The sequence below is a fragment of the Meriones unguiculatus genome, chromosome 9 (assembly GCF_030254825.1).
Source record: "Meriones unguiculatus strain TT.TT164.6M chromosome 9, Bangor_MerUng_6.1, whole genome shotgun sequence".
NCBI lineage: Eukaryota > Metazoa > Chordata > Mammalia > Rodentia > Muridae > Meriones > Meriones unguiculatus.
The window spans coordinates 56,561,396-56,583,042 of NC_083357.1; the positions used below are offsets into that span (position 1 = coordinate 56,561,396).

Here is a 21,647-nt window from a genome sequence, read left to right on the forward strand (position 1 = left end):
TTTAAGGTCTGGGGAGAATCACTGAGGTAAGCATAATGCCAATTGTAACCCAGATGGACCAGGCCCTAAAAACACATAAAATGGACTTAGGTTACTATAAACTACAAGTGACATCTCTCATGAGGAAGGATTTAATAAACTTAGAGGCAATGCTCCAGATTCCGGTGAGAAGCATACAGGACAAAAAATCATTTCTGAGTGATACGGGCCATACAATTCTCTTCAAATTGGAAATGCTCATCAGACTTTAAACTACAGTCTTTCCCACAATTCCTGGAGGGGGGGTGGAGACTAGTAAACATCTCCTTTCTTTGTAGGTTAAGTCTCTGTGTTAACTTCCCTGGATTCTCCAGTATTCATCTGTGTTCACAAGGTCATTTGCTCTCTAAAATTCCTATTTTAGCACAGAGCAGTTATAACCCTAGACTATGCAGGAGACACTAGAGGGACATGTTGACTTCCAGATTCCTGGGCTTTGGCACAGACACTCAGGCCAGGCCTTCTGGATACTAAACCTGCATGTGCACCATAGAGACCCTTATCAGTAAGACTCCAGTGAACCAGAACCCCATGAAGTCCCCTCCAAGAAAAGCCAAATACTTATGTAACTGTGCTTGCACTTAAGCTGTGGGAGTCTCCTCTGAGTGATACTTAAGACTTTCATAACCCCAGGCCCAAGCAATTGTCTCCATGCTCTTGGCTGTGCTCAGGGAGGGGTCTGCCTGCTCTGAGAAACCTAGGCTGGGTTGTAATACAAGCCAAGCTTTCAGCCCCCCTAATTCTGTCCCTTCTGGGTGATAGGTCCTGAGAACAAAAAGGGCCAACTCAGGTCATATTTGTACAGATAGCTCTGTCAACCTTTCCACCAAAGTGAAGTCAAGACGCTAAGGGGGGGCAAGCTAGAGCCAGCTGTACTTCTCATGCTATTTTTTTCCTAAGAAGAAGCCCATTATTTTTTCACTATTCTTATTATACTTTTAATACTAAATGTAATTCATTACTTCTCTTAAAACTACTTTTCTTCTGCCCTATTCTTGTTAAAGCTTTTGGTAAACTATCAAAAATATATTTCCTTGAATATTTAACTATACTGTTTCAGGAATCATAGAGAAAAATCAAAACACTCATTAACCCAGCCCCATAACCATGACCAAAAAAGCGTAGAGACCCTAGACTGCGTCTTTTTGACTTAGGTGGTCAGGAAGACCTGCTATTGACCTCCAGGGAGCAAATTTCTGAAGAAAGCATATCTCCTGCCCTGTATGTTACAGTTTCCAATAGACAATATGGCAAATGCTTTGTTGCAAGACACAGGATGTGCAAGGGTCTCCACCGCCCATAGCAAGTTTAAGGACAGGCTGCAGGTGCCTGGGAACCAGTGTGTGCTTGCTGCACAGAAGTACATGGCTGAGTCCCTAGGCTGAGTGTCTGTGATGTGCAGGGAGAAGCATTTGGCTTTCTTATCCAATAAAATGGTGAGCCTTTGGTTCTGCTTTCTGTCCACATTTCCACGAATGTCTATCCCAAGGTGGGGACCCTTTCCAGCTTCTTGCTTGTACCAAGGGAAGTAAAAGGAAGCACTGTCTGTGTAAGTGCAGTTGATGACAGCGCTGCCTCCCTCGTGAACACTCAGGGAAGAAGGGTGCTGCTCCACCTGCTCTCCGAGGCTCTCCCCTACACAGAAAGAAAAACAGAAAGGAGGAGGGCAGTCAGCAGCACTCTGCTGAATTCTTTGTCTAGAATACTGAGAGGGAACTGTGTGAAGTGGATTTCCCATGGAAGCCTAAGAAATATCCACCACATATTTTCTCTTGACCCCAGAACTTCAACTCACAGTTCATCCACAGCCACAAGAAAGGGACTACAGTAGGAATGGATGGCTTCATTGTTCTTCCTGCCTGGGATCAATGCAGACTTGCAATCTCTTGTCAAACAAGCTATTTGTATTTCCAGGTTGTCCCCTTTTCTTCTTATGTAATCCAATCAGCCAATAAGAAAACAAATATTTCTCTCTCACCTATTCCTTCAGAATGCAATGACAAGAGCTTGCTGCATGCTTTTCATCAGCTGCGGCCTCCTGCAACCTTGTGGACACATCATGTTTTGAGTAAATTTGCAGAGATTGGGAGGGATTGAATTTTTGAGTCATTACTAGCAAACTAGAGAGAGGTACATTCTCTTGTAGCCATTGAACAACAAGCTGAATTAAAACATTTAAAATCAAAATGTCACTATGATTCATCCTTATGGACAAAGGAAAGAAAAATTTTAACTTTCAGTCAATATCAAGTTTTCTGGACAACAGAATGTTAAATTTGGAGGGGGTGAGTATAGCAGAAAGGACAGGTGGGGGGAGGGACAGCTAACATGGAGGATGTTTGAAAATTGTATTTTTGTGAGTGTGTGTGAGAAAGACAGAGAGAGAGAGAGAGAGAGAGAGAGAGAGAGAGAGAGAGAGACTAAGTAAATTATTCTACACAAAGCCTAATACTTCCCCCAGGAACAATAGATTGCAAAATAAAAAGTCTGGTACCAAGTATGGGACACATCCCCTAAAGCTGTTGGTCTGGGTGGTCATAGAGACCCTAAAACAATTACCTGTTGCCATTGCTCTTGGTTACCCTCCAGAACTTGATAACAGGATCATGTTGTTGAAGACACGACACATTTTGGTCACAAGACTTAGAGACATCAAGCCAGTACAACTCAGGAGACTTCCTCCCTGCTGGCTACATTTTCTAGTGTTAGGAAGTGCGACTCAGGCTGCTAGGGGAGAAAAGTCAACAACAGTCTTAACCAGCTGTGAGCACTGAGAGCTGCAATAATGACCAGCATGGCAAGACACAGATCTGCCTTGGGTGCAGGAGTGGAATGAATGTTATGGGATGGCCAACCACGTTCTGATTAGATTGCAGGCTCTTCACAGCAGAAACATGCATGGCTGCTACTGTAAACCTGGCCAAGAACCTATGCCTATGGAGCTAATAGGCCCGAGGGGAAGCTACTGCTATCATTTTGCTAAATGGAAGAAGTATCACACTTCCCTCTAAGTTCACCATATCCATAGATCAGTGTGGCAGCCAATCCTAATTAGAGAAACATTTGTGTGTGCTGTAGAGGTAGCTAATACATATGCTCACAACTGGTCGCAGTGCTAAGATTAAATGTCTGCGGAGTGCACAGCTATAATCCTCACATCTATATAACAGCACTTCCCCCAGAAGGCTCAGAAGACATCAGAAAAGGTTGTGTAGGATGGTTCTAAGAGCCATAGGTCAGGGATGAAATAGTGACATAAGGATATGACAGAACTGTTGCACTCAGGATGCTGTGATTGCCCGAACAAGAAGACCTGAATGTGACTAAGCCAGTCAGCATTGCAGCATGGAGGAGCATGGAGGAGGGGCTCATGAGTCCCCACACCCTGCTGAGGAGCTATTAGAAGTTGTTAGCTGCTAGGGGAGAAAGTCAGGTTTTCTTCAGTAGTGTGATATGGTGTAGCTTCATCATGTTTAAGTAAATGGAAATTAACACAGAGACCCACAACCAGCCAAGATACAGAGACAAGACACTGCAAAGTGACCAGCCAAAAACTGGACATCTGTGTTACATCCTTCCTCCTGAGGCTCAGGAGTTATTGCAGAAGAGAAAGTGGAAAATGCAAGAGTGGAGGTGGTGGGTGACTACAAAGCGTTTTCCAAACACAGCGGGAAGTTATACATGTGAACCCAGAGTGGCTGTGAGAGCATGCTCGAGACCTGTGCACGTTCATGGCAGACACAAAGTCCAGCACTTTCTCCTTTTCTGTACCTTTTTTTTTTTTTTTTTTTTTAGTATTTTTGCTCATCTGTTTATTTTTGTTTCTTGCACTCTCTGGAAAAATATTGGATATATAGGAAATTGAAATACTTTCATGGTCTGTGAAATTTGACAGCTTTTACTTAAAGATATTAAAATTTCCCAACTTCATATACCCAGGTGAAAATGGAAGTTGATAAAGGCTCTGATTGTGAGAGAAGGTGCAATCATGTTCTCAGTATTGCGGCTGGCCTTGTGTTTGTTACTTCTTATTTGTTTACTGTAACTACAGTTTATCAGCCAAACTGATGAACTCTGAAATCTATAAGCTATACAGCTGATAGGTATCTTTCAACAAGCCACTGAGATTGAGTTAAAAAATAGTAACTCAAGAAAAGAAGACACACCCGAAGAAGTGAAAAAGATATGGAATATTTTTAGAGTCATCTTGTGGGAAGGATAAAAGAAGAACATGGAATGTAGAAAAATATATTATTTATACAGTAATATAAACACATATATACCTTATATAGCAAGGGGGTTCTTCTAAGAACAAAAGTATGTATTTCCTTAAGTGTTCAGTGAAAATATGACATCTTGCAATGCAACAGAAGACAGACTGAAAAGAAAAAGAATATCATCATAGGCATCAAGAACACCAAAATTTTAGAATTGAAAACATCTTAATTTAAGTAATACATGTAATACTTACATTAATTAAATATTAAATATATATGAATACATACTAATGTAAGTAAACAAAACACATGTAAATTACTTTTAATAAAAATTTTAAATCTTTCTGTCTGCTATTTGAGACAAAAAACAAAGTGAAACCTGAATACATTGAATGGGATTTGCGTTGGTCAGTGTTTCCTGTACTTGCCACAAAACAGAAAATGAGATTGTCACAGAAATGCCTCCATTGGACAGGACAACAGGCATATCTGTGGAGAATTGTTTTGGTTGTTGCTTGATGTACAATGTGTTTGACGCCACCTTTAGGCAGGTCCCCCTGGCTTACATAAGAATGGAGAGATGGCTTAGAGGCTGAGAGAACTGGTTGTTCTTCCAAAGGTCCTGAGTTCAATTCCCAGCTGCCACATGGGGGCTCACAACCATCTATAATGAGATCTGGTGCCCTCTTCTGGTGTGCAGGCACACGTGCAGGCAGAATATTGTATAAATAATAAATAAAACTTAGAAAGGAAGAAGGAAGGAAAGAAGAAAGGAAGGAAGGAAGGAAGGAAGGAAGGAAGGAAGGAAGGAAGGAAGGAAGGAAGGAAGGAGAAGCAAACCAGTAAACAGCATTCCTCTATCTTCACTTACTGACTCCATGATGGATTGGTGGCTGTAAGATGAAATAAACCTTTTCTACCCGTTTCTTTTGATCAGTGCTTTTCACAATGGAAAGAAAACAAGGACAAAAATTGATACCAGAGACTAGATGATGAAAGTGACCATGCTGCTTTTGTGGAGGATTATAAAAGGATTTTGGAGTCTTTGACTGGAAAAGCCTTTAGTACTCAGAACTTAATGGGCTTCTATGGGAGGCTGGAAGAAAAGGATACTGAAAAAGCAGCCATTTGAAGTCTGACATGCACAGTATCAGAGGGAAATCAAGATGCAGTCAGGACCATTCGTGTTACATATTTGAATTAAGTATCTGTGAAAGTGAAGCCTTCTTTGCTTTACAGGGACATCAGCTGCTAGTTAGATAGAGCTGAAAAATCAACTGTGCTAAGTAAGCAAACAGTGTTCCTGAGGCAAACTATTCTGGGAAGTGTTTTCTCAAATTCATGACACAGATGCTTTGGTCCAGAGGTATATATGACACTGTACATCAACCTGCAACAGTACTTCTCAAGTGTGTGTGTGTGTGTGTGTGTGTGTGTGTGTGTGTGTGTGTGTGTATGGGTGTGTGTGTAAATGTTTCCCACATGAAACTGTTTTTGAAAGTATGAAGGGGTCATGAAGAAGTAGCTGAGGTTTGGTGCTGTGTAGCCAGGTCAGAATCTGCCTGAAGAGAGGCTATTGTTGAAGGTCCAGCCTCAGTTCCAATGGCAATCACAGCATATTGAAGATGCCAGGGCCAAGAAATGACCACCAAGAACACTGGCAGCTGTGGGTGGGAGCCAGACTGAATCTATGAGACAACCTGCTTAGGCTGCTGATGGCAGAACTGAAGAGGTGTGCTTGCCCAAGGCCTTAGGAGCCCAGAAGATCATGAGTGAGTCCCAGACAGTGGACCCTGAGCTATTCATACTGTTGGGTTTGGGGTTTGCAATTATGTAATTGCAACTTGCCCTAGTTCTTCCCTCTTAGATTAAGAACAGTTGAGAAACTGAGCTTTTAAAAAGACATTGGATGTTCTATCATTTTGTTTTGTGAGCCTTGGATTTAACAGCTGACACATTTCTTCAGCTCAGGTTGAAAAAAATTTTAAGACACTTTTAAAATGTATAACTTTTAATGTTTTACTATGTTTTATATTCTTAGATTAGCATGAGATCTTAGGGAAAAAAGGAAACAAATCATATACTTTGATAGTGAGATATTTGTGTGTCAAGTTCACAAGGGGTGACCTTTCCTGGTTATTTTTTGTCAAGTTGACACAAGCTAGTGTCATCTGGGAATAGGGAATTGAAGCTGAGGATTTGCCCCCATCAGGTTGGCCTGAGGGCATGTCTATGTGTATTTTTTTATACATTTTTTAATGTGTACATTCAGTAATTGGACTTTGTTCATACAGTTGTATGACCATTATTACTTGCTATCACACCCATTTCCCTGACATCTGAGCTCACTAACTCTAGATAGATAGAAAAAAAATGATGTGTTTGTAGAGTTGTCTATACTGAACAATGCATGGCATCTGAATCAGTCAGAGCTCTCCAGAAGAGGAGAAACTCTGTGCACAGTGGCTTTTTAGTTGGTTCCAGATCCAGCAAGCTGATAACGAAGAAAACCCATCACAGTATCTTCACTTTTTTTAGGGGATATTTTATTTTATTATGTATCAGTATGCTATCAATTTTATTACTGCAAAATATCCCTTGGAACATATAGGATGTCTTCCCATTCATCTAGTGATAGGCATTAAATTATTCTACTTTGGGGCTATCATGACTAATTCTGGCCTGAACATTTTGGTACAGCTTTGTCTGTGGATATGATGTCCATTATCTTCAGAATAAAAATGGAAGTAGAGTTACTATTTTACTCTGCTAACATTTCTGGCACTGAGCTCAGTGAATCTTCAGGAAAATTTCCTCCACACAATATCTGAAAAGATCCAGGGGTCATCAATGAGTTAAAAATTTGTCAGGGTTTCATGGTAAAACAAGTGATTAAATCTACAGTGGAAACTTAAAGACTAGCAAGACCAACTGTACAAATTAGATTAAGAATAAAATTAAAATTAGAATTTAAGAATATAAATATCTCTGTCTGGCAATTCCTGACACAGAAGATTCCACATTCAAGGCTATCTGTTAGCACAGATGGCTCCTATCTGAAGCCACAACCTGCCACGCTCAAGCAAAACTGTCAGCACAAACAGCTTCTATTTGTGACTACAGAGACTGAACTAAAGCCTGAAAAGCTACAAATGAGCCCCGTGTCCATACATCCTTCCCTGTTCAACCTCTACAGAAGCCTAAGCCTTACCCCATGCCATGGTGCACAATCTCCACCAGTGCAAAGAGTGTTTTGCCCTTCCTTCTCTCTATTCAAGGACAATCTTCCCATGCTGAGATTGGAGTTGTGCCCTTGCTTCTTTTCTCCATCATCATATTCCATTCACGATCTAACAAGAATGTAATAATTAGAAAGCCTATTGTTCACTGATGTCTCCCCACATGCCTGGATGATTTCATGTGAAAACTAGACTGCATTGGTACTCAGCCTAGAACCTCTTTTCCAGGTGTAGCCAGTCTTCAGTTCCTGTGATGAATGGCTACTCTTGCCTCTACATGGCTCCTTGTGTACTATGACAATGAGAATCGTCACTGTCCAGTACCACACAACTCTTCCTCAAGAAAGAACACAGCCAAAGATCATTTTATTTGTGGGCACAATAGTCTGGCCAACTGCCTCAAAGTAGAAATGTCTGTGTGGTGGAGTTTATACCCCAAAGGTCCCTAAAAAATCAGGCTGAATCGAAGCAACAGCCATATCACTTCCAAGCCCAGCCTCCTCTGTCCCAGTCTGCTTTCCTCAAGTATTCATGGACAAAAGAATTCCAAGTTCAGATTCTGCTTCTAGAAACTCAATCAAAGGCAATGCATTATTATTTTTAATTTCAAACAAATATTGAAATACTTATCATGCCAAATCCCATAGCAAAATACCCTAAATCATTTACTTTTCTGTTACTGTGATAAAATACTGAGGCCAAAAGAAACTTATGGACGATCTTATTTTGGCTCACAGCTCCAGAAGAACAAGAGTCTATCTTAGAGGGAGGAAGACAGGACAGGAAGCTAGAGCAGGAAGCTGAAAGATCACATCATCAGTCAACAGTTTGAAGCAGAGAGAGTCAACTAAAGTAGGGTGGGACTCGACTGCTTGAAGCTCAGCCCTAGTAACAAACTTCCTTAGCAAGGCCACACCTCTAGTATGTCCCACCTGAACAGTGCTACCACCTGGGAACCATGTAGTAAAAACGAGGATCATTTTCACCCAAACCACCACAGAACTCTCAGTAACAATTTCAGTATCCAAATTGGAACCATATCCTTGCCAGAAAATCAGAAATTATACAATAAAAAGCTGAGCAAAGTTGTAAATATTTTTATTCTAGCTCCAGTGTTTATTCTTCCTCAATGCCATTTCAATTTTTCTTTATATTTAAGGTGATAAACAGATACATAATGAAATATCGTATCTAGCCCCTCCAGGTTCCTACTTCCAATACATACATCCTTAATTAAGAATGATTATCCCTTGGGGCTGGCAAGATAGATGTCTCAATGGTTAAGAAAACTGGTTTCTCTTCCAGGATACCTGAGTTCAATTCCCAGCACCCACACAGCAGCTCACAGCTCTCTGTAACCTCAGTTCCAGGGGGCATTACATCATCACACAAAGAAATTACAGGCAGACAAAGCACCAATGTGCATAAAATAAAATATAAAGAAAAAGAATGATTACTCCTCCCTTTATATCTATTTCCCACAGGAAAATATAATGCCTTGTGGGTATAACTTCTGAAGTGTTTCACATCATTCTGCCATGGTCTGGAGATATTGCTCAATCTCCACTTCTAAACAATTGGGAATGTATAGAAAATCCTAATTCTGTTGCATCCTTTTCGTAAGTGTGTCTGTGAACACACCTAACCAAATATCCAATCCCTTCTATACAGGTTTTTCAGGACCCATGGACTAGATAAACAGTGTCATCTTGAGATACTAAGGAAAAGAAGTACATTACAAACTCTAAGGAATATCTGCTACCATGAACATTTCCATGTATAGATGCATGATAAAAATCAGAACTACTGAATTAACTTGTGGTAAATCTTTAGTAAACACCAGGGTGAATATGCCATGTGAGGGAACTGTTCAGCATTTCAACTTAAAAAGTGATAAGTGGAGATGCATAGGGTGGAATGAGCTTATAATCCTGTATCTCAGTCAACCCTAAACATCTGGGAGAAGTGAAGGGCTCCTCGCCCCATCTCTCCACTAACCTTCTCTCTTTTACATAGGGTTGGGAGGTTGGAAAGGACGTAAGGCATACATACCCCATATAAAATAGAGTTTAAAAATGAGCACTACAGAAATCAGTGTGAAAGGGCCTCATAAACCTAAGAGAAAGTGCTATGTGGCCCACCAAAAATTGCTCGTTATATATCTGAAGTACTCTTTATCCTACTACAGAAATACTCGCTCAACTTGTTTATTGCTGCTCTATTCAAAATTGCTAGGTAATGAAGGCATCCTACATATTCATCAACAAAAAAATGAATAATAAGATTTTGGTGGAGATATATGCCTATAGATTAATACATACATAGGTAGATAGATTATAGATACATACATACATAAATGCACATGTGATAAATAGATACATAGATGATAGATAACAGATAAATAGACATGAAGACAAATAGACGAATACTATTCAGAAATAAAGTAAATGAAATTATAGAATTGGCATGATAAGGAACACAACTGGAAAATACTATAGAAAGTGAGTTACCCAGACTCAGAGACAAATGCATACAAACTTTAGCTTCTAATTTTTATTTTTATATATTCATGTATATATTCATGAATATGAGTGTGTGTAGACACCAAAAACTAGAAAGCAGCCCACAAGAGGGGAAAAAGGGAAAGCAATCTGGCGCTTCCTCAGACAACTAGGAAAAGCACTTCCTCAAGATCCAGCTATACCACTCCTAGGCATATACCCAAAAGAGGCTCAAGTACACAATAAGGACATTTACTCACCCATGTTTATTGCAGCCTTATTTGTAATAGCCAGACTGGAAACAGCCCAGATGCCCCTCAGTGGAGGTATGGATACAGAAATTGTGGTACATCTACACAATGGAATATTACTCAGCAATGAAAAACAAGGAAATCTTGAAATTTGCAGGTAAATGGTGGGATCTGGAAAGATCATTCTGAGTGAGCCATCCTAGAAGCAGAAAGACACACACCGTATATACTCACTCATATAGACATATAAGATAAACCTACTAAAATCTGTACACCTAAAGGAACTAATCAAGAGGGAGGACTCTTGCTAAAATGCTCAATTCCTATCCAGAAAGTCAAAGAGAATGGACATCAGAAGAAGGAGAAAAGAGGGAACAAGTCAGGAGCCTGACACAGAGGACCTCTGAAAAGCTCTGCCCTGCAGACTATCAATGCAGATGCTGAGACTTATGGGCAACTTTTGGGTAGAGTGCAGGAAATCTTAGGAAAGACGTGGGAAACAGTAAGATCTGGAGAGGATATGGACTCCACAAGGAGAGCAACAGAACCAAAAAAATCGGAGCACAGGAGTCTTTCCTGAGACTCATACTCCAACCAAGGACTATGCATGTAGATAACCTAAGATCCCTGTACAGATGTAGCCCATGGCAGTTCAGTATCCAAGTGGGTTCCATTGTAATAGGAACAGGGACTGTCTTTGACATGAAATGTTTAGCCTGCTCTTTAATTACCTCCCCCTGAGGGGGAAGCAGCATTACCAGGCCACAGAAGAAGACAATGCAGCCACTTCTGATGAGACCTGATTGACTAGGATCAGAAGGAAAGAAAAGAAGACCTCCCCTATCAGTGGACTTGTGGAGGGACATGCATGCAGAGGGTGGAGGAAGGGAGGGGATTGGGACGGAGGTGGATGAGAACCACAGGGGGGATACAAAGCGAAAAAAGTGTAATTAACAAAGAATTTTTAAAAAACTAAAAAAAGAAAAATGGCTCCCCTGCCAATCAAATATTTCAATCATCATTATTACCTAAAAAAGAGATAACAAAAACAACAGTTCTGAAAGAAAAAAAAAAGATAAATGACTGGTAAGGTAATAGAACACATGATATGGAAGTGGAAGCAGGGATCCCGGGAGCAAAAAGGTTTGAGTGGGAATGGGGAACTGGATATGGCAGAGAGGATAAGCTGGAAGAAGAAACAACCAGAAGAAAACATGGATAATTTGCCCTAGCGGAACCTGCTACCTTGTAAGCTAGTTTATAAAAATTAGAAACCTAATAGTTTTTATTGAAAGATTTTAAAATTCAAGGAAGCTGTAGGGGTGATGGTGGTCTTTGGCATGACATGGTGAGTGTCATAGCCATGTGCTTGTGTTCCAACTCACCGAAGTATGCACATTAAGAGAATGCACATTGTTGTATAACAATCAACATGTGAAAAATATTTTAACCAAACAAATAGTTGCCTTTCCCTTCAAGATTACTTGATTTTAAAATGTTAAAATAACTTTCCAATCAATCGAGCCCTTGGTGTTCTTGCTATTAATTCCCATTGCATACAGAATAGAAACAGAATTTCTCCAATGTGTGGTCTGAGCTCTCTATAAGGCATTTTGTGACCCAGTATGTTTGTGTGCAGGCTGCAGGTGCCTGGGGAGCACTGTGTGCTCACTGCACAGAGGTAGACAGCAGAGTCACTGGGCTGGGAATCTCTGATGTGCAGGGAAACGTGCAGGCTGCCTTTATTGAGGTGAGCTGTGAATCTGCCTTCCTCCTTGTCACCATTAGAGAAGATGGACATCAGCGCCTCGAGGCCTTTCCCAGAATGCTGTCTGTACCACCAAAAGTACTGAAAATTAGGATCACTGGAAGTGCAGTTGAGAGAGGCCATGGCTCCCTCTGGGACACTGAGGGATTCTGGGTTCTGCTGCACCTTCTGCTGGCTGCTCACCCCTGTGCAGAAAGACAAAGGTCAGAGAAACAGGAATGGAGGTATAGGGATGCTAACACAACAGAATGCTTTTACAGTTGGCCTCCCATCCCTAACTGGAGATTAAAAACATCTGTGGTTCTATCATTAGCCTGGAACAGGCAAAAACTTTACATACCACACCTGGATCCCAAAGAAATTCCCAGACTTACAGCTTAATTGAAGCCACAGGACCACTAGTGAAACACTCAAGGATTTCATCTCTCCTCCCTCTTCACTTAGGATTCAGATCCTCAACTCTAAACTCATATGGTCACATTCAAAAGTTTCCACCTCTCCTGCTTCAGGAAACATGAAAAGCCACTTTGCTAGCAATGAGAAAAGTGACTAACTTCACCACCTCTGCAGCACCAAAACTTTCCTCCAGCCCTTTCTCCACCCCTCCCTCTTCTTCCTGCCCTCCTCTCTTCCCCCTTCTCTCCCACCCAAAGAAGACACTGCCATCTTGTGGACTCATGATAGTGACCAAAGAAATAATCAAACTGTAAACTCTTCTACTGTAGTTATTAAAAAGTAAAGTACTTGAAAGTTCAATTGGCATTTTAAAGAAACATTTGCCTTGAGTCTTGGTGGGGAGTGAGATAGTGTGTGTGTGTGTGTGTGTGTGTGTGTGTGTGTGTGTGTGTGTGTGTGTGTGCACTCTGCAGATGTGTTTTTTTTTCTCAGTAATAATAAGTGCCACACATAGGCAATCCCCTGCATTGGAAGACCACCTAGAAATGCCAACCACAGAAATATGAGTGAGGCTTTTTCATACAGCATAAATCTAACCCTTGTCACCCCCATTCAAATACATCTACAGACTTTACAGATGGCCTGGACAGACTGCTTATCTAGGTCATAGTCTAGAAAAACCTGGAATTATTCATTTTATTTAGAGCCAGGAGCATGCTCATGTGTAAACAGAACTTTACTTGGCTTGACGCAGGAGAGATGGAGCTGTGTTTAGAAACTCAACAAAAAATAAAACTCAGGGAACTTGCTCATTTGTCTAATTTTTAATTCTCTCTTCTTGAATAAAGCCCTGTTGAGTAGGAATTGATCATGAAAGTTGTAGATCTGGTTTCTCTCCCCTTTCCTCTTTCTAACTCTGCCTCCCCTCTCTACTACTCCCTTTCTTCCTTATCTCTCTTCTTCCCTATCACTTCCACTTTCTCCCACTCTACATTCCTAACATAGACATGAAGCCACATGTCTATGCCAGGGGAATGTCTGTGCCAGAGCTGAACTGGGTCCACAGAGAAAAGTCAGGAAACAACTGTCCTGCAGGAGTCTGTGAGAGCTCCACAACCAGCAGAGTAAAGATCTGTGGAGGCAAGAAGGCAGTAGGATCAACACAGCCAAGTAGTTGGTTCATGCTTCAGTCCTCTGATATTGAGTAGTGTATTTTCAGGACACTTGATTTTTTATAAAGGAGCCAAAACCATACAATGGAATAAAGAAAGCATCTTCAACAAATGGTGCTCGTCTAACTGGATATCTACATGTAGAAAAATGCAAATACATCCATGTTTATCACCATGTACAAAATTCAAGTCCAAGTGATTCAAAGACCTCAACATAAAACTGGATACACTAAATCTGCTAGAAGAGAAAGTGAGAAATAGTGTTGGACACATTGGTACAAGAGACAACTTCCTCAACAGAACACCAACAGCTCAAACACTAAGATCAACAATTAATAAATGGGACTTCATGAAACTGAAAAGTTTCTGTAAGGCAAAGAATACTGTCAATAGAACAAAACAGCAGCAAAGAAAATGGAAAAAAGATATCTTCACCAACCCTACATCCAACATAGGGTTAATAATATGTATGAAGACTCAAGAAATTAAACACCATAAACCAAATAACCCAATTAAAAATGGGATACAGTGCTAAAAGAGAATTCTTAGCAGAGGATCTCTAATGCCCAAGGAACACTTCAAGAAATGTTCAACATCATTTGTCATCAGGGAAATGCAAATCAAAACTATGAAATTTTGTCTTACACCTATCACAATGGCTAAGATCAAAAACTCCTGTTACAACACATGCTGGAGAGGATGTGGAGTAAGGGGAACACTCCTCCATTGCTGGTGAGAGTGAGAGTAAGAATGAGCCCTGAGAAAAAGCAAGAGAGGGCTGGGTGTGAAACAGAAAAATAGAGACTGAAAAATCGAGACCAAAATCATGGTAGGAGAATCTCTGGGATGGGGACCAATCCTGGGAGCCTGTGTTTGAGTTCCTAAATTCCTCTCTTTCAGTTCTCCCCCTATTTCTGTTTTCTTTGATTTTATTTCCACAGAGAAGTGTTGAACTGTGCTCTTCATTTCATGCCATTGTTTGTGTTTTTGTTATTTTTTTTTCCATTATTATTTTTATTATTATTACTATTAATTAAAACTTATTCACTTTATATCCCCTCCCTTACCTCCCCCCAATACTATCCTCCCTCACTCTTTCTCCCACCATTTCCCTCCCCTAGTCTACTGATAGGGGAGGTCCTCCTCCCTTACTATCTGACACTAGCGTATCAGGTGTCATCAAGACTGTCTGGATCCTCTCTCTGTGTGGCCTAGTAAGGCCACCTCACCAGGGGGAGGTGATCAAAGATCAGGCAACTGAGTTCATGCCAGTGACTGCCTCTGCTCCCCTTACTAGGGAACCCCAATGGAGACTGAGCTACCCATGGACTACATCTGAGCAGGGCTTTAAGTCCGCCCCATGCATGGTCCTTGGTTGACTCATCAGTCTCTTCAGGCCTGCCTCACTCCAGATTTTTGGCTCATTGATTTCTTTAATGAATGTATTCACTTTTTCTTTCAAGATCTCTAACATATTCATAAAGGCTAATTTGAACTCCTTGTCTTGTGCATCGGCCATATTCTGTTTCTTGGGGCTTTAATGAAGACATGTCATCATGGATGTTACTGTTTCATGCTGGGATCTAGGCATCTGGGTTTGAGATTATTTTAATTCTCTGTGCTGGTGTGTGTTCTTGCCTTTGTCAGATGTGTGCTCTCTTCCTTGGTTTCTATTGTTCTCTTTGGTTCTGAGAACAGTGTGGTGGCTATAGGTTGCCTGCTAGGGAATGCTTCTGAGAGCCTGCCATGTGTGGACACTGGATTCCAGACATAATATGTTTCTTTCCAATTGGGTACTGACACTTAGGCATATGATACTTAGGCATAGGGGTGGCCTAAAAAGAGATGTAGGTTCCATGGTAGGGAAGAAATCAGGGAGTGCCACCAGGATCAGTCCAGTGCTCTGGAAATGGGGACAAAGAGGGATGAAGACCACAGCAGACAGTCTACTACAGGGGTGAGAATGAGACTGGGGGTTGGATTTAGAGGAGATGGGGGACATTGAAAATCTGAAGATCACCTACCTGCTCAGACTTCCTTTCTCCTGTCTTTTCTACCTATGTATCCTTATTACAAATCTTAAGGTATGGAAAGGCTGTAGCCTCTGATAACCTGTCCTTCCAAAGTATTAGATAGACATTATCTAGATGACACCTTTCCCGGCATTTGTTGCCCTGTGTGAATAACTTGGACTAGAGATGACATTCAATAATATGAAGAAAATGACCTATATATGGAGATGAAGACAACTGACCACCTCACAGTATCCATAGCATTCCTGGGAAATCAATGTGACCCTCCATGAGGAACAACTGATATCCTTGATGAAAATACAGCTGTGATAACATCTCCCTCTTGTTCTGCTCTGACCATGTGTACAACGTTCATCAACCAGAGAAATGTTGGGGCACACAACATAGACTGTGTGGAAAACAGGGTGACCTAAAAGGCAGATGATCAGAAGTCAGGCTTCTTTTGTTTCTCAGGGTTTGTGCTCAGCTCCCCCTGCAGTGTCTGCCACTGTGTCACCCAGAGCACAGTAGTACACAGCCGAGTCTGACTCTTGCACCGAGGCTTTCTGCAAGTGGAAGGAGGTGGTTCCTCTATCATACGTGGCTCCAAACCCTCTGCTGCTTCCCTCCTCGCCAGCTGTTGTAACTTTCAAAAGGAGCTCAGGGCTTTCTCCAGAATACTGAACATACCAAAAAAGAGTTGGGTACCCTGTGGATGAATAAGTGCTGTTTATAAAGAGAAGGCTGTCTTCTGAGAGGGTCACTTGACCTTGTTTCTGGGTCACTGAGTTTCCATGGATCCTCCCTGGAGGAAGAACAGGATATCTGTGTTATATTAACAACAAACCTCCTAGACGATTAAGTATTTTTCTGATATCATAAGGGAAAGATTGCAAATCTTAAGTCACTTAACTTACCAAGCACGAGCAGCATCACAGTCACTAAAGCTGGAGAAACATTCATCTTCAGGGACACCCAGCTACTGTTCTTGACTCTTCACACAAAGAAATGATGAAATGACATCAAAAGTTGAACCTGCAAAGCTTATCACTCATACAGTTGATGATTTTGTGTTAAGAAACTCCACCCCCTGGTGGACAGAGATTAAAACAGGGTCTTTTGCAATCCTCCAAGAGTCAGAAATGTACTCTCACCTTCAACATCGATTGTAGGGCACATGTCAAACTTCAAGAGGCTCTTGACAATGTAAAGATGATACAAAGTGGCCATTAACATATTGACTGTCATCATTCTTAGGATTATACCTCACATGAAAGTAGAGTACATGTTATAGTACAACAACTGATGGGCTTTCTGTTCTGGTCTTTACCAAATGATAAACTAAACGGTAAAAAGGAGGTTTTTACAATTTACTTTCACTGATCCAAACTTGTAAAAAGATACTCTGCAGGCCTGGAGTCATAGCTCAGCACTACAGAGCACTTGGTGCACTTGCAGAGAACCCAGGTTGGATTCTCAGAACACACTGGTTCACAACAACTGTAACTCCAGCTCTAGGGGAACTGACTCTCTCTTCTGACCACTGTTGGCACCAGGCACACACGGAAGAAAAACACAAGTGCAGGAAAAACACTCATGCACCTAAAGTGAAATTAAAAAGTTTTAAAATTTTACAAACATTTTATAAATTTAAGTTATTATAAATTGACACTAAGAATATGTAATCACAACTAGTTGCACAGAACAACCACAATAAAGGAAGCAGTTGAGACTGGTACAACTGTTATAACACATGTGTTATACCACACTGCATCAAGTACAGGCTATGACCTTTTCCTTAGCTCTTTTCTGTAAATGTTGTTGTGACCAGTGGTGGCTGTTGTTAGGAAACACGAAGCTGACTATCATTTGGGATTGGCGAGACATTTGTGGCTCTTTCTTAAGGAACTGCAGACGGCATCCCAAGCAGCCAGCTCACACACGTATCTTCAGAAAAGCGTTTTCCTTCAAGTTCAAACTTTCCACTCATGAGTCTGGCTTTCATGGCTGCCATGTGTCTGTGGAAGCTCCTTCTATCATTTAATTTGGTCTTAGTAATTTCTCCCCATTGACAGAATTGGTCTTCTCACAAAACCGTTCTTTCTCACCTTTGTACACATCTTTTTTTTTTTTTTAATTCTTGTTGTTTTGAAGTTACAAATGTAATCCTTAAGCGACAGCCTGGGGCTCAGAACCTTTGTCTCTTACAGTTCAAGATAATGAATATCGAGACCTTCTGGGTTTTCCTCATTAGCAACACCTGCAGTTGCTTCAGAACGTGCTCCTCATGCTACACTTCTATACGAGACGGGAATCACCTATTAAAACAGCATTTTTTTTCCTGTTTCCTTGTTATTAATTAGAGTTTATTCTAATATTTGTATCCCACCTGTAGCCCCCTCCCTTTTCCTCCTCCCAATCCCACCCTTCCTCCCTCTTCTTTACCCATGCCCCTCCCCCAGTCCACTGATAAAGGAGGTCCTCTTCCCCTTCCTTCTGATCCTTGTCTATCAGGTCTCATCAGGAGTGGCTGCATTGTCATCCTCTGTGGCCTGGTAAGGCTGCACCCCCCCCCCCGAAGGGAAGGTGATCAAAGAGCAGGCCAGTCAGTTCATGTCAGAGACAGTCCCTGTTCCCATTAGTATAAAACACACTTGGACACTGAACTGCCATGGGCTACATCTGTGCAGGGGTTCTAGGTTGTCTCCATGAATGGTCCTTGGTTGGAATTTTATAATTTTATAGCTATAGGCTTTAGTATAGGTTGACATAATGGGAATGTTCCTCCTCCACAGAGCAAGTCTCAAATTCAACAAGAAAGTAGTTGGATGCACCTAAAAACAATTACATCACTATTGTACCAATGGACACACCTTGCTTATTAGGTTGGTCATTTAGCACACAGGATCCACAGAGAGTAACTCCAATGACGAGGTATCTCCTCTAACTAGAAGAGAATACTCTAGGTGACTTCTGATTTGGTTTATCTGTATATTACATCATAGCATGTGGTCTCTTCAGCAATACTGTGGGCATTCCCGGCAAAGGGCCATTAGGGCTCACAGCCTGGGGCAGCTCCCACAGACGTGACTATGGAAGTAGTCTGACAGAAAGTACGTGACCTGATGCTGGAGCATCTGCCCAGAGATGAACATCCATTTGGCTGGCTCAGAGATAGTGTGGAGGAACCTGATTAGTCCTGCAAAGCCATATAACCTGCTGTTTCTTTCAGAATAAAGGAGTCTGCAGCCGCTTGCCCTCAGTTTGCTCTTACCAACTCCCAGTGCTCTTAGGGTGACTCTGCACCACTCACCCCACTAGGCATGAACTGCTCTGCCCTCACCCACAGGCTGGACCCTCAGCAGGAAGAACAACACAATACCACCTTATCAGTTAGATATGTTACATAACCAAGACTCAAAAAAGTATCACATATTGTGTGGAGACCGATGGGGTCTCCCTGGAAAATAATTCACATGGAACTATCACTCACATGACTCTGAGTAGGTACCTAGGTTTCCAGTACCAGGGATGGTGTCCCTCCTCACCAGCAACCCCACAAACCAATGGACACTTCAATTCACTAGATATACAAGAAAATGACCACAAAACTATGTTTCTCCAACTATTAGAAGCCCATAAAGATGAAATGAACAAAGCCCTCAGAAAAATAGCCAAAGAAATCAAGACAAACCAAGAGGAAACAAATCGAGCTCTCAGAGAAATGACCACGAAAATTGAGGCAAACAAAGAAGAAATGCACAAAGCTCTCAAAGAAATGTCCACACAAATGAAGGCAAATAAAGAAGAACTAAACAAAGCTCTCATAGAAATACAGCCAATTATAGCCAAAGAAGTAGAGGCACAATTAGTGATACATAGAGAGGAAACAGACAAAAAAATAGAAGCTGTCATTGAAAAGCAGGACTCCACATTCAAACAGATGAAGGAAATGGTGTAAGACATGAAAACAGAATTAGAATCAATAAAGAAAACACAAATAGAGAAAAACCAGGAGCTGGAGAACATAGAGAAAAGATCGGGAACTACAAAGACCAACAGAACTACCAACAGAATACAAGAGATGGAAGAAAGAATCTCAGGAGACGAAAATACACTTGCGGAAATTGACACATCTCTCAAAGAAAAAATAAAATCAGAGAAGTTCCAAACACAAAACATCCAAGAAATCAAGGACACCATGAAAAGACAAAACCTAAGAATAATAGGAGTAGGAGAAAAAGAAGACATCAGGCTCAAAGGTCCAGAAAATATTTTCAAGAAAATTATAGAAAAAAAACTTTCCCAACTTAAAGAAGGAGATGGCCATAAACATACAAGAGGCCTACAGAACACCAAGTAGACTAGACCAGAAAAGAAATTCTTCACATCACATCATAGTCAAAACACTGAACCTACAGAACAAAGAAAAAAGTCCTAAAAGCAGCAAGGGAAAAAGGCCAAGTAACATATGAAGGTAGACCTATCAGAATCACACCAGATTTCTCAACAGAAACTATGAAAGCAAGAAGGGCCTGCACAGAAATCATACAGTCCTTAAGGGACCACAGATTCCAACCCAGACTACTATACCCAGCAAAACTTTCTTTTTTTTCCATAATTTTATTTTTCTCATTAGTCAGATTTTGTTAATTCTGTATCCCAGCTGTATCCCTCATTCCCTCCCCAATCCCACCCTCCCTCCCTCATCTCCTCCCTGCCCCTTTCCAAGTCCACTAATAGGGGAGGACCTCCTCCCCTTTCATATAACTCGCTTTTGTCAGGTATTTTCCGGACTGGCTGCAAAGTCCTCCTCTGTGGCCTAACAGTACTGCTCCTCCCTTGGGAGGTGGGGAGGTCAAAGAGCCAGTCATTGAGTTCATGTTAGAAATAGTCCTTGTTCCCCTTACTATGGGAAACCAATTGATTACTGAGCTATCACAGGTCACATCTGAGCAGAGGTTCTAGGTTTTATCCTCTCATGGACTTTGGTTGAGTGTCCATCTCAGAAAAGACCCTGTTTGGTCTTTGTGGAGCTCCTATCCTTTCCACATCAAACTCCCCTTCTTTCATATGATTCCCTGCACTCTTCCAAAGGTTTGGATGTGAGTCTTAGTATCTATTTTGGAGCACTGCTAGGTAGAGTCTTTCAGATGCTTTCTGCGGTAGACTCCTGTCATATGTTCAATGCATATCCCATTTGTCTTTCTAAATGAGGATAGATCATCATACCCCATGTCTCCAGCAAAACTTTCAATCAACATAGAGGGACAATTCAAAATATTCCATGACAAAACCAAATTTAAACAATATGTACATAGTAACCCAGCTCTACAGAAGTTACTAGAAGGGAAACTCCAAACCAAAGAAAACAACTACATCTAAGGAAACAGAGGAAATAGATAACTATACAACAAAAAAAAATCAAAAGAATACAAGCAATGAAACTCAGTGACACCACCAACCCCACATCAAAAGTAAGTAACAATTGTTGGCCACATCAATATCAACGGACTCAACTCCCAATAAAAAGAAACCCACTAAAATCGGTACATCTAAACAAACTAAGCAAAAGAGAGGACCCTAACTAAAATGTTCAATCCCCATCCTGAAAGGCAAAGAGGATGGACATCGGAAGAAGAAGAAAACAGGAAACAACCTAGGAACCTGCCACAGAGGGCCTCTGAAAGCCTCTGCCCTGCAGACTATCAAAGCAGATGCTGAGCCTGATGGCCAACTGGCGGGCAGAGTGAATGGAATTTTATGAAGAAGTGGGAAATAGCAAGGGCTGGAGAGGACAGGAACTCCACAAGGAGAGTGACAGAACAAGAAAATCTGAACACAGGGAACTTCCCAGAGACTCATACTCCAACCAAGGACTATTCATGGAGATAACCTAGAACCCCTGCACAGATGTAGCCCATGGCAGTTCAGTGTCCAAGTGGGTTACATAGTAATGGGAAGAGGGACTGCCTCTGACACAATCTGATTGGCCTGCTCTTTGATCACCTCCCCCTGAGGAGGGAGCAGCCTTACCAGGCCACAGAAGAAG

The 21,647-nt window shown here is 41.3% G+C and overlaps 2 gene segments (V, D, J or C); both read right to left on the reverse strand.

The window, feature by feature from the left end:
* Positions 1-1,210: 1,210 nt before the first annotated feature.
* LOC110544861 (T cell receptor alpha variable 13-1-like) lies at positions 1,211-1,886 on the reverse strand. The segment is given in 2 exon segments: positions 1,211-1,674; positions 1,835-1,886. Coding segments are annotated over 2 exon segments (516 nt in total).
* A 14,179-nt stretch (positions 1,887-16,065) lies between these two features.
* LOC132656367 (T cell receptor alpha variable 9-2-like) lies at positions 16,066-16,558 on the reverse strand. The segment is given in 2 exon segments: positions 16,066-16,400; positions 16,513-16,558. Coding segments are annotated over 2 exon segments (381 nt in total).
* Between the last annotated feature and the right edge of the window lie 5,089 nt (positions 16,559-21,647).